This window comes from Halichoeres trimaculatus, unplaced genomic scaffold (genome assembly GCF_033239565.1).
Source record: "Halichoeres trimaculatus isolate MK-OKI-2021-1 unplaced genomic scaffold, fHalTri1.1 fHalTri1_scaffold_6, whole genome shotgun sequence".
Taxonomy (NCBI): Eukaryota; Metazoa; Chordata; class Actinopteri; order Labriformes; family Labridae; genus Halichoeres; species Halichoeres trimaculatus.
In genome coordinates this window covers 16,407,244-16,421,412 of record NW_027437184.1, presented here as the reverse complement: position 1 = coordinate 16,421,412, position 14,169 = coordinate 16,407,244, and the positions used below count along the sequence as shown (strand labels likewise).

Sequence of the window (14,169 nt, the reverse complement as noted above, 5' to 3'; positions counted from 1 at the left end):
AGTAACACTCATGGAACTTCTTTGTAATCCTGGAGTCAACTTTTAACTATTTGAAAATAAGTTCAGCTGCAATCTGAATCACTGGATGAGCCCCTTGCTTTAGCTTCAAGACAGTTTCAGCTGGCTCCAGTGCATTGTTTTTGTTTGCCAGGCTTGACGTTGACTCTTGTCCCCATTATAGCACAGCAGTCTTTGCCAGAAGATGTAGCAGAAGAAGAAAGGAAGAAAAACAATTGGCTTTTGAGGAATGTTGAGTTGAAGCTAGCAAAAGAGGCTAATGTTACTCTGCTGAATGTAAGACTGGCGTCCTTAGGCCAAAAACACGTCAGCACTGATATGCTCAGGTTGCAGTGCATCTTTTGTGAGAGATCAGGCAGTCGTATTATGTTCCATTAATCTGGCCTTAGTTCCCAGAGTTCCCCCTTCCCTCTGTTTAGTTAAAATGCTTATTTCCTTTCTTTCGAAGAGTTAGCAGATGAAAATCAACTCCTAGATGGTGATGGCTTTGCAAGGTAAAAGGGGGCAGCTAGCCTGAGCCTGGCTCCCTGCATTGTGAAAGTCTTCCTCAGTCCATTTTAACACACACACAGGACTCCCCTGTGACTGTATAAAATATGGACGTAGTCTCCCCGACGTCACCTATCTGTTTCTGAGATGGAAAATGAAGCAAATTGGGAATCCCGGCCATATTGGTAGTGGCAAGGGCTTCACGTACATATATATAGGGCTATAGGGCTCCTCTTAGACCAGAGGTTGCCACTTGGGCTAGAAGCTGTGGTTTATGAATGGAAACAGTCCTTTAAAGATTTATCTGTACCTGTTAATAGATATCAGCAGGCACAGCTTATAGTCTGTAAGAAACTGAAACTCACCTTAAGCAGATACTCTTTAAGAAAATGCCATGACGAAGAAATCATGTTATTTATTTAGCACACACATCTGGAGGGAAGGATTTCTCTTCACTTTTGACTTAAAGGTCCCATATTATGCTCCTTTTCTGCAGTTTGATATGGATCATTGATGTCTTAATGAAATAGTAGTAACATATTTTGGTCCATAAAGCCAGTAAATCAGGCACAGCAGCATTGTTTCCAGGCTCTCGATGCCCCTCTGTTCAGAACGGTCTGATTTAGTGAGCGTGGCCTTCATATGTTAATGAACCACCGCTGATACCGCCCCGCTCTTCCGTGTCACTAAGAGCAGTGCTATGATCTCCGAGTGCACAATGTTTAGAAAACAGCGAAGCTCGTTTACTGTAACATTACAGGCTAAAACAACAGGCTAACCACAGCTAAAGTTAGCATCCTGAAGCTAACACAGAAACAGGGGGGACACTGAGGAAAAGCTCTTACATCTGCTCCACAGCACACAGCATTTAAAATACTCACATTTCCAGAGTCCCAGGTTTGTTGGCGGATGGTTGGTAATGCACCTGGACTCAGGACCAGTCTATTCGCTAGCCCTCTGTTGTACTGTACAAAGTTGGAAAAGCAGTCGGCCATGAAGTGACTAGCGCAAACATGCACAGTTTTACTGAGTGTAGCTGGCACATTTCCCTCATAAATGAACTCTAGCCACTTAGTCTTGTCTTCTTCTGAGATGGGAAGCTTGTGCATGGAACTATGTGGCTGTTTACAGCCAAAAACAGAGCAGTGATGGCAGTGATGACTCGCTCTCAAGCAGCGGGGAGGGGAGTGGGTTCAGGGGTATCTGCTCTGGTGGACCAATCAGGTCAGACTTGCTCCTGATTGGTCAAAAAAGGGAATAGCTGACATCAGCAAATCCCCAAAATCCAAACAGCTCGTTCTAGGTCAGAATTTTACATTCACAAGCACTACTAAGTACAGGTTTTGTCATTAAATATCACATTTTGTGGACTGGGAGGAAAGTCAAAGACCCACAAATTTCACTAAAAGACTAAATAAAGTAATTTTTGCATAATATGAGACCTTTAAACATAGTTCTCCTTCTCTCCATACTTCTCAGCTTGTTGGACAATGCAGCGCACAGAACTGAAGGTCATGGCTGGAGGTTGTTTACTGTTTACTACTGATTATACTGTAAATACCTTCACCAGACATATAACCAAAGGTTGGTTGAGTGATGACCGAACATATCAAATTTAAAGATAAAGAAAACAGTTTTCAGAAAATGTTTTGAAGTATTCTCACACATTTTCTTGAAGTTAATTTGGATTTTGTAAAGGTGAAGGTAAATTGCTGCATGTTTTGTTTGCGGTAGAGCGTAGGTGTTGCCTGCATCACAAGACACCTGGCTGGAGCACAAGTCCTCATAAAATGATCAAACATTGACCAAAAAGCGTTTTGGTATTCCTCTTTCAATGTCACAGTGGGTTAGCTCAGTCTGGACCTCAATTACAGTGAAAGTGAGTCACTGAGCAGCAGTCACAGATGGTGGTGTCTGAACCTTGCAGGCTGGATAATTTGTAATTCCACCGGAATATGAGTGTGTTCAAAGAAAGGGGCAGATCGGGCTATTGTATCATCTGTGTGATGTCTGCAGCAGCTTTCGTTTCAGTGTGTTCGGGAGCCCTGAACTGTGGTTTGTAGGGCTGTAATTTGTTGTTTTTGTGCTGGAAGGGTGCGGCTGTGGTTGGAAAGCTGCCGTGGGGAGAAAAGGGCTAAAGATGCGTCATCTTCCAGACAGACCCAGTGAGTGGGTGGGTGGGCATGGGGCATTTAGAGGGCAACCTTTCCTTCTCTCAGTCTTCATTTTGCTACCCATCATCACACACATATATTTTCAACCAAAGAAAAACATTTTCCTGCACAACTTGAATGAATAAACAATTCCCACTATATGTCATTACCAGTAATTTTAGGAAAGTATAGATTGTCGGGGGCTTTGTGTGCTTTCATGGACATTAATAGCTTCTCTTTGAACTATATCCTGCCTGTAACACCAAGACTGCTTACTTAACAGTTCAGGAATGTACAGTATGTTTTTCTTAGAGCAGAAAAAAAGTGTGGGAATCACAACAATCTCAACAAAATGTCACAATTTTTCACAATCTGGTCTTTATATCTCTCTTCTCTCCCTTTTCGACCTCTCCCCCTTACCTCCCACGATTAACAGTATTTATGTATAAACTGTACACATATATAAAACTCGTAGATTCCTGTCCTCTACCATCTTAGGCAGTGAAAACATACTCCATACTGCTCTTAGAATAAATAATATGTTTATTAAGAATAAGGAGCGCTCATTCCTGTGTCACAAACACTCTGACAAGAAAATCTCAGAGTGTCAAGTGTTTTTCTTCATTTTTGTCTCTGGATTCAGTTCAGTTCCCGTTCCTTGTTGGAATCAGTGCCTTATGGGAAAATTATACGTTTCCCTGCTGTCTTGGAACGTACCTGCAGGCTGATGTTTAATATTAAATCTGGTTGCAGAGCCATGACAGCAAAGGGGAAAGTCAAAGTTATGTTAGTGATCTGAACCCCAAACCAGAAAAAGTATGGCTATGGGTTAAAGAGTGACAGACAAACAAACAAAGATAGTAACGATACTCATTCCTTGTTTCATGAATGATGCAGGTTGAGTTTCTGAGTGGGTTATTTTGAACGTCCTACATTTTCTTTGTCTGGGAAAAGTGGAAAAAAGTAACACAACTGCCTCACATCCACATGTCCCTCCCCGCCTCCATTCAGCCAGCCGTTCCCTGTTCATGCCTCACATTCATTCAGACCACCAAACAACTCCTAGGTGCGTTTGATTTTTAATAACACACCACCTCTCGTCTGAGGAATGTGTGAGATCCATAAAAGACAAAGGCGTGGTATAAAACAGAGGGCGGCTGCCTGCGAGAGCTAAGCTAACTGATGAGGAGAGTCAATGAGTGATTTCAGATCATAAATTCTGCTAATGAACTCAGGGGTGATGATTTAAAGGGAAAGTCCACTGGAAAGTTAAGTCCTTGTTAGGACCTCAACTTTAAAGGTTTGTGCCATTTTCAGTGTGTCATGTGGTGGAGTCACACAACCACAGCCACTCTAAAGAGACAGTACACCCTGCACTTAATAAGTCTTTCACACACACTCACACACGGAGTAACACGCCTGTTCACACACAAGATCTGCAGAAAACATTAGGCTGTACATGTTGTATGTCTTTCACCTTAATGAGGTAGGCAGACATGTAGGGAGGATTTTCTATTGGCTTTTTTTTAAAAACTTATACACATGAGACAGCTCATTATAAAGCTGTGATCTAGCTTTATAGATAATACTGAGTTAATGTTTGCTTCTGTTTCTGAGTTAATGCTGTAAAAACTCTTTAAACCAAAACATGGCAGCAGATTTTGCTGTTGTGCTTTGTATGCATCAAAATATTATTTGCAGTAAAAAATAAAAATAAAAAAATAGAAAAGCTCAGACCTCTGCCAAGCATATTGTGATTGTCACATGACACTGTAGTCCTACTTTAATGTTATACCCCCTTTCAGCAGACTGTCTGCTACAATTTGGTGTTAGTTGCAGGTTTGTACGATAATTTGTTACCTGACAGTGTTGAAAATGATGATGCCAGTACACCCAGTACCTATTTCATTTCCCAGGTCTTAGTATCCAGAATATTGCCAGTATCTGGATCGTACTTTTACATGTGTAAGAAATTATGGTGACCTTGTCTTGTATTATTTTGCAAAGCAATCCAACCATTTACTGTGGAGTTATATACACATATTGTGAAAATGGCCCTATCTCACAATGATAAAGAATCCTTTAAAAAGAATCCTTGATCCAGACGATGATCCAGATCACCACCAAAATTTAACCACTTCTTCCTTATCCCATTTTGAACATTTCCTGAAAATTTCATCAAGATCCATTTGTTACTTTTCCAGTTATGTTGTTTACAGACAAACTCTCCCAAAAACATAGCCCCCTGCACGGAGATAAGAATCCTCAATATGATGTAAAAGCATATTTTCTCAAACTGACTGTTGATGAATGAACAACAGGGGACTTATCCTGTAAAAAATACTCATACTCCTCTTCTTTATATAGCTGAAATTTTTTGACAGTACCTCCCTACTCCACAACCATCTGTGCTCTGCGACTGCTGTAAATTATACAGCTCAGAGGACAGCTGGTATTGATGAGAGTCTGGTTGTAGCTTGCCATCTACCTTATTTTGGCTGAAGAGAGGTGTGTTTTGTAAAATCAATCTTGCTCTGATGAGTTATTGACTTGGTGAGGCCAGATCTGAAATTATGCTCCTTCCCGTTTCCACCTGTGACCTGATTAAGAAGTTGTCTGATGAAAATAGTTTCAAGATCTTGCAAAGTTTCTCATAATCTTGATGAAGCTTCTTGAGCTCTAAAGAAAGAGCTATCTTTTATCTTATCTTATTTTATCCTTTACATGGCACCTTTTTTTAATGTATTTTTTTTCTTTCCTTATTTGGGCTTTTTATAAGATTGGACAGCTTTGGAAGGCAGGAGAAATTAGGGAAAAAAGGGGGGATCCTGTCAGGATTCAGGCAACGATCCTTTTTACAGGTGTAACAATGATTGTAGCTTTTGTACATGCTATGAGGTATGCTGACTTGGCTTCCATCATCCTGCTCTCTTTTAACAGAAAAATGTAACAGTGTTGGCCACTTTTTTTAAATGAATGTGAAAAAGAAAAGTCAGTACATGCTGTTCATTACTGTGTCTAACTGTACAGACTGCATGTACTCACCCCCCAAAACTCATGCGTGCTTATCACTTGTTGATGTGAACCAAGGAGTGCGGCTTTTCTGTTTCTTTTTTTCTTATTTATTTGGGCACTTGTGCCTTTTTTGATGAGCTTCGGAAAGACCAGGGAGTGCGGGGTGCAGTGAGGGTGAAAACATGAAGTAAGTAAGCAGTAAGTGGTCATAGGAGTCAAACCAGTGTCACTGCTGATACAAAGATTAGAGCTTCAGAACGTGGAGCAGATGCTTAAACCACTGGGTCAAACTGTTGAAAAGCAACATGTGTATCACAGCATACTTTGAGCAGGATCTGCAGCTTGAGATACACATTATTTTCATGCCCTTGCTTTCATTTAGCTGATGCTGCACATGTAGCTTTTAGGGGTGCACCGATACCAATCCAGGTCTCGGTGTATCGGAACCCCTCTGGTTGGAAGGGGCCGATCCATGGTGCCAATCCAGGCAACCAGCACTAAGCCTTTCTTTTTTTTACTGGTGCTTTTTGCTATTTGATTTGAAACGTTACCTCTGATGCACTTTCTTTGGTTTTTTTTTGCCGCATGATCAATCTACAAGATTTAAAAGTTCACAATTAAATAGAACTTGTGCACATTCTGAAGCATTAGTTTTCTGGTAAACATGTAAATATTTCATAGTTAAAATGAATATTAGCTTCAGCAATTCCATATACGTATTCTTTGTCTTTTACCCAGAACATAACCAGTCTTACCCCATAGTAGAGCATGCAGGTCATTATTACCTCCGCCAAGGGGGTTATACTTTTGGGAGATTTTGTCTGTTTGATTGTCTGTGAACAACATAAAACAAAAAGTAACAAACAGATCTTGATGAAATTTTCAGGAGATGTTCAAAACTGGCTAAGGAAGAAGTGATTCAATTTTGGTGGCAATCTAGATCATCGTCTGGATCCAGGATTTTTGTTGGAGGATTCTTTATCATTGTGAGATAGGGCTGCTTTCACCATATGTGTATATAACTCCACTATAAATGGTCGGATTGCTTTGCAAAATAATATAAGATAGGGTCACCATAATATCTGACAGATGTAAAAGTATGATCCAGATCCTGGCAATATTCTGGATGCTAAGATCTGGAATATGAAATATGAACTGGGTCATCATAGTTTTCAACACTGTCAGGTAACAAATTATCATACAAACCTGCAATTAACAACAAATTGTAGCAGACAGTCTGCTGAAAGGGAGTATAACATTAAAGTAGGACTAAAGTGTTGTGTGAGAATCACAATATGCTCGGTGGAGGTCTGCGCTCTCTGAGCGAACACTGGTATTGGATCAGTATCAGTCGATACCCAAAGCCCAGCAAAAAAGTAGTCAGAAGAAAAATATGAACTGAAATAACAACTGTTTTCACTCCAACTTCTGATCAGTTGCCTGTTGTTGCTCTTGATGCATGTAAACCTCTTAGATCTAACTAAATTTGGCATTTGAAAATCTAATATAAATCAAAGACTTAATAAATAATGTTGTGTAAGTAATAGGATTCAGGGAGCTGCAATCTCACTTTGCACATAGCTCTCAGACAAACCCACAACTTCACTGTTATACATATAAACAAACAGCATTGAGATATTAAGAAGACACTTCACTTCCATTGAAATCAAACTTTTCTTGGTATTATGACTGAATCGGCTCCAGAGCAAAACCTTCTTTTATGTGTCTTTCCTGATCAACCCTTAAGATGGATAAAACTGGGTGTTCATGGTTGAAATGGGCAGTCACACAACAAACAGGCATGAGTGGGCGTATGAGATTGTTCAGTGTCAGTATATTTTGTGCCAATTTCATCCATTTGATCAGGTTAAGATTAAGAAGATCAGGAAATGGGCATAATTAGACTGATCCTGTTACATAAAATTACTTTTAATTGTTCTAACATTTGTGCGTCTGTGTTTATTGATGTGTTATTTTAGTCACAGTGAAGTACAGACTCAGTTTGTAGTGCTGCTATAAACCTCGACCTCATGTTACAAGACATTCAGAGTGAGATGCACAGTTTGAGTGGAGAATGTCAACTTTCCACACAGGCAGGAAAGTGCATCAGCAGACGCTCAGAGCAGAGCTACTGGACTTGGTCATTTTAATGGTTGTCGACTGAGGAGATCTGGCAGTTGCAGCTGAGTGTTGTACTTTGCACTGCGTGTTGCGCAGCACCCCACTGGGTTCATTTCACAACAGATCTTACTCTAATGATCCCCACTCATGAAACCTGAATCCTCTCCTCTGTGTTCATTAGCGAGGCTTTGACCCTGTCCATACTGCATCAAGGAGCTGGTTCCTTTCAGACACCTTCCAAGCCTCTCTGCAGACTTTCCCTGTGCTATGTGGTCTCTCCTGGTCTCTGTGGGCTTGGATTGTGTAATCACATTTGGAAAGCACTACTTTCTGTGTCTGCAATCCTAATCTTCAGCCCCCACATCATTCCCACTTTCCTTTCTTTCTAAATTCAGCACGGAGTTGAAATGTGAACCATGGAAACTGGAGTGCTTATGTCAGAGCTAGTCTGACAAAGTCCAGCCTTTTGTCCTTTACAGACTTCATATTTTTACTGCCATGTCTCAGCTTCACTCTTCATGTTGCTGCTTGCACCTAGTCTAAGTGGATCAAGACCAACGTCATTATGTGTTCAGAAGAGAAGGGCTTTTTCTGAAGAATACATTTCTGTTCAGATTAAAACATTGTCCCTGTTTCATTGTTAACTTTTCTGTCTAACTTTCACTGTGCGAGGACGTCCCCACTATGTTTAAAGTGATCTAGTCCCTTTATTACACCCAGCCCTGGCGGTCCACGCTACTAATTACTTCCATGTGTGCTTCTCCTCCTCTCATCATCTCCTCCCTAATTGACTTTCAGGTTCTTTTGTGTGGGTCTGTGAGTTTTTGTGTCTGATTGTTAAGGCTGATGTTGCTTCGAGCAGTAAGAAGTTGTTGCTTTTTAATTTTTAAGTATATATAGAAGGGGAAACAGAAGTCCTGTCAGATTTTTATTATTCAAACAGTCAAAAACATGGTGTAAGCCCTGGATTACAGTTTGCACAATTATCAGATCATGTGGAGTCAGAGAAAGGAAGGTACTGTATGTGCACTAAGAGACAACAATAGTGTTGTGTTGAGTACACTAAAAAAGGGTTCTGATTACATAATGCCTCAGGTTACTGAGAGATGGAAAATAATCACTGAGAAACCACAGTTACAGACAATATTGCTTCAACTTGATAAAAGTCCTGGTATAAAATTGAATAATGTGTTATCTTGGATATAGTGCTTTTAGGAAAATTATAGGACTGAGTACTGAATTAAAATGGTGCCATAACAAGCACAAATCTCTCAACTCTTGGTCAGCCCTAGTCTTTTTTTTAAATCAAATTAAGAACTGTGACTCAGAAGTACTTTCATTGTTAGTGATCTGGTAACTATTTCTTGGGAAATCTGTGCATGACAGAGCCTTAACCCCTTGATGCCTGTTGTTGCAAATTTGCGACCATGTCAGGTCTTGAGGCAGCTGAGATGACCCTTGTATCTCATTTTGATCTATTGATTTGTATTCTGCACATACCAAAGATTGTATCAGATCCACTATGTCTATGTCAGGTCGGGGGGGGGACTTCTTGTGTCCCTATCAAGCGGCAACCTCCAGTCTAAGAATATAAGACAATGCGGAAGTGCTAAAATCTGGTGTTTCTCGAGTGTTCGCTTGAGCTGGCTCCAGAGGTAGCGGAAGTGACATACACAACAAGCCAAAAAAAGCCGTTTTCAAGGCAGAAATTAACCTATTTACAGCCTGGTTCAAAAAACGTCTCCTGTTTGAGTTGCTAATTTTACTACCAGCACCCACTGTACTGGGGGTGAATTTTTTTCTAACGCGGCCGTTCAGAGGATATCACGTGACGGCTGGCACCCTATGGCTGTAGGCAAAGCCCTTGCCACTACCAATATGGCCGCTATAGCCGATGTGCTTCATTCAACTTAATTTAACATCTGTAAGAATGCAAAGACACATAAAACAATCTATTTTTGCAATTGTTAATTAATTCAGGCAGTAAGGGGTTAAGAAAGACAACTTCAGGACTTCTCATTTATTTAGTGTTATGGGTGTTTCTGTGCAGAGCCATGTGAACACAACGATGCATCAGACCTGACAGTTGATGACATATTGTAGAAACAAAAACATTTTACTTTCTCCTCAAAAAATATTTCATGTGTGGCATACATTCGATCGTTGATAAACAGCAGGGTGAGATTTTTTTTTTACTTATACATAAACAATCACTTTGTCCACAGGGGGCGCCAAATAGACACAAACATGAAATTCGTTACAGTACCTTTTATATTAAGTAGCCAACTCTCGACAGCAGTGACACTGAAATGAGTGTCCAGTATACAGAGATTTTGGGCACCATTTTTTATTTTCTCTGTGCCGACAAAAATATCTCTTGAACTTTAGATTAGCAGATTTCATGGATTAGATCAAATAACAAAAAAAAGCTTTGGGCATGTGTACAAACATACAGGGGAAGTAAGATATCTGAACACATTTTTAGTTGTTGGGCTGAACCTCTTGGATAATGGCTCAACGAACTTAACATTTACAGTTTCCCCTGCTCTGCTGTCAGATGTAATCTTACTTGTAGTAGTAATGTTTGTTTTTAGATGTTTTTCAGTCTTCCCCCTGCATTTATTTCTCGCCTACAGCTTTCCACACAGCTCTGCTCTCTCTTTCTCTCTTTCTTTCCTCTGATTGTTCTATTGTGGGAATTTGAGACATACAGGACTTAAAATAAACACAATGGGAGAGCCAGTAAAACTTCAGCAGATACTGTATGTGCTGTGAACCTCTCTCCAGCTTGCAGCTTTCCCATACTTTTCAAGATCTTTCCCATATGTCTGGATAAAGCTGTTAAATAGATCAATGACTTCACCTGTTTTTTCTTCCATTTAAACACTGCTCCTGACTGGCTGAATGGCCCGTTCATCTGTGAAGCTGAAACTGGTGCAGTTCAAGGGAATATTTTATGAGGCCCACAAACTTCAGGTTCACTCGATTATCACATCACCCCACCCCCCTTTTTATAAAGTAGATCCAAAATGAGAAATTACAGACTCATGGACAGAAATCTTTTGGTATCTGGCATTTTCTTGTACAAAATTTTTGTTTAAGATCTACCTATGTAGTTGCTCATTAAGTGTGATTTCTTCCTCTGTTGTTTCCTCAGAGCTCTGAACTGTTGACCTGTGGAAGTCCCTGTATAACACCTCTCCCTCCCCCTCTCTGTCTGCAGTTGTGTGTCCCCTGACGTGCTTGAATGGAGGAGTATGCAGCTCGAGGAAGCACTGCCTGTGCCCTCCTGGCTTCACCGGTCGGCTCTGCCAGTTTCCACTCCCGCAGACACAACAAGCTCAGGCAGCACGAGGCAACGAGTCGCCCGTCTACCCCATTGCTTTGAAACCAGACGGCATGAAAATCGTGGAGCAATCAGGCATAGGGCGTACACAGCTGACACAAACACACTCAGTTTTCACCCTCCCTTTTTCATCTGAAGGTATCTATCATACACTACAGTTAACTCCAGATCGTATTTGATTTCTCGTTTAGTTCTGAATGGTGTGGAAAAAGACTCGAAACCAGGAAACAACAGACTTTTGAATTTTTTTAAGTCTTCCTTTTCTTAATTTTCAGTGCAGGTAAATTTACGTGTTCACCACTCGCCAGACACCTCGGTAGTCATTCAACCTTTCGACCAATCAGATGTCAAACCTCCCCTCAAGATGGGGCCACGTCCGATCCCCCCAGGACACAAACCAAAGGGGCGCTGCTTCCAGGAAACCACACCAAAACAAGCTGTAAGACTTTCTTCCCCCTTTTTTTGTCAAAACTTACTAAATTGATGGACAACCCTGAAAGTTTTTGTTTTGATGTTTCCTTTGATGGATGACTCCTCCTTATCTTTCCTTGCTTCAGTGTGCAAGCACCCCGCTTCCTGTTCTTACCAATCAGGAGGATTGTTGCGGCAGTGTGGGGAATTCATGGGGGCAAAACAAGTGCTATCAGTGCCCCAAACTACCAAGTGAGTGTATTTAAAGTTTCTCTTTGGCTCTACATGTGACACTTTCAGATGTAGTTCTGATGTTTTCCAGCTTTGTTGAAGCCATCATCTGTTTCACCGTCTTTATTTTTAACTCAATTGTAAAAAGGCACCAAGCTATTTTCTAAAAATAGACCCTTCTAGATTTCTTTTCCAACAAGTTTCCTCTTTTGTGTTCCTGAGGATAAATTATTGTTTACTGAGCCCAAAATGTCAAACATTCCCAGTAATTGATGGCCTCCAGCTTATGAAATGAAGACCTTGAATAAAAACAATCACTTTGCATCTCTATAAAAATGTGTTCATGAAAGTGAGTGGTGAGGTGGGGTGTGGAGTCTGCGAACAGCTTGAAAATGGAAGAAATTACGGGAATTACACACAGACAGTGAGACAGAAAGAGAGAATGTGGAAAATAACCCTCCTCTTAAGTATGTTCCAATGAGCCTGCCCAGTGCTGGACTGTCATCACATTGCTCAAGATCCAGTTTCAAGAAAATCTTGGCTACTCACGTTTTTTCCACTCTGCTATTATTCCATCTCCTGGTTCTGACTCAGACAATGCAGCCTTTGACAAAACCTGATACTGTACATCTGGTTAGTCTTTATATAACTGGATTGCTGCCCAGAGTGCTGTCAGTTTTGTTATACTCGAATCCATTTAATAAGCTTCTTTCTTTAATGAAAATGGCAATAGTAAGCTGGTATCCTGCTTTCAAAATAGTCATGTGAGTACAGTCTTCCCACAGCTCTTTAATAAAACTTCCAAACATGTAACTCCCTCACGGAAAGATGAATACCTTTCCCGCTAAGAAGTTCAAGGCTCATGGAGAGAACTAATAGGAACATGAATAATGCTGTGCTGTGAGCTCATGCAAAGCAAGCTACTCTTCATCAAAGGCCCTATAAAAAGTGCTATTAAAAAATGAAGAAAAGCAAAGAAGACAGAGCTTGACCCCCAAATTGAGCCGAAATGTTATGCAGTGTCTATTTTTATGTTTTGGAAATATGCTTGTTTATGTTAAGAGTGAATAATTGGATGAGAAGAAAGATTTCAGGGTAATCTGTATAGCAAATAAGTAGTTGCCATTTAACCTTATGTTCGCTTGGAAACATTTATCCTAGCTTTGGCAACATTAGATCATTTTTTGCTGGACCTATAATAAATAAAAATATACATTTTTTTTTAAGCTGCAGGGATGGTAGATGGAGTTTGTCACCGTTGCTGGGTCAGGCTAGACGTGCTTCCCTTTCTGTTTCCATGCTTAGCTAAGCCAACTGGCTGCCAGCTATTTTACCTTTAATTTAACCAGGAAGAGATTCATTCAGAGTAAAACATCTTTCCAAAGAGAGCCCTGGCTAACACAGGCTGCGGCACAGTTACATGATTACAGGAGACAGGAGTACAAATATCACACTCAAAAAAACAAGTACACAGAACAACTACTTCCAGGATTCAAAACATTTTACATCAGACCAACAGACAAAACACCCGCAGAAAGATGTGTCTGCCCCCAAATCAATCAGAATCCAATTAAAAATGTCCATTGGACAAAGATCACAAGTTTCAAGTCTCTGTAGGTCACTCCAGCTAGAGAGAGCAGCAAACTTGAAAGCCCCCCCCCCCCCCCCCCCAAAAAAAAGATCAGTCCTGACCCTTTGAAACAGAGTGATTTAAGATCTTGTGAACAAAGATTATAAGATCCTGTATTTTTCTGAACAATGTAGTTGAGGAGATAAGAGGGAAGCAGACCTAAGAAACACTAACAAATGAAGAGATAAAACTGCTCCAGTCTGCATGACAACAGCTCTACACAAGAATAGAGCAAGCAGTGATGAGTGGTGTTTTGAAAGTAGTGATGAACCTCAAAGCCTTATGATACACATACCCAGAGTGTGCAAATACAAAACATCACTGTTAGATTTTTTTGCCTTCAAAAAAATGCAGGACCCCATTCTAAAATTAAAGCCCAACTTTAGTTTTATTTTTTTACAAGTTGCTGAATGTGAGGAGTGAAGAGTTTCTTTAAAATGTGTTGCCAAGGTGTTTGTGTGGTGAGATACAAGTTCAATCTGCATCCCATCAAGGGTGCTGATTTTGTCTTGTTGGCATTTAAAACAAGTCATAAAAATGTTGTTAGATTGTACCAAAAGCAGTTTGTAATTGTGTCAAAGCCTGGTCTGGAGTAGGTGCAGAGCAATACATGCTCTCTGAAGGGTAAATGAACTGTATCAGGGTTCTCCTTTCACACTCTGCCTGCAAACAACAAAGTTTACTTCTTAAAGGGGCTGTGAGGAGTTTAAAAGTGATCTTCTCTGTTAAAAACGTGCGTTTCCATGCTTAATTTT

The 14,169-nt window shown here is 40.4% G+C and overlaps 1 protein-coding gene across 2 annotated transcripts in view; it reads left to right on the top strand.

Moving 5' to 3' along the window:
- The window catches only part of ltbp3 (latent transforming growth factor beta binding protein 3), a 39,432-nt gene that overhangs the window by 8,031 nt on the left and 17,232 nt on the right, over positions 1-14,169 (top strand). For both annotated transcript variants that reach the window (XM_074671649.1, XM_074671648.1), the window contains exons 2-4: positions 11,020-11,280; positions 11,418-11,581; positions 11,700-11,805. In XM_074671649.1, coding sequence (XP_074527750.1) covers positions 11,020-11,280; positions 11,418-11,581; positions 11,700-11,805 — 531 coding nt within the window. The remainder of the gene's footprint in view (positions 1-11,019; positions 11,281-11,417; positions 11,582-11,699; positions 11,806-14,169) is intronic.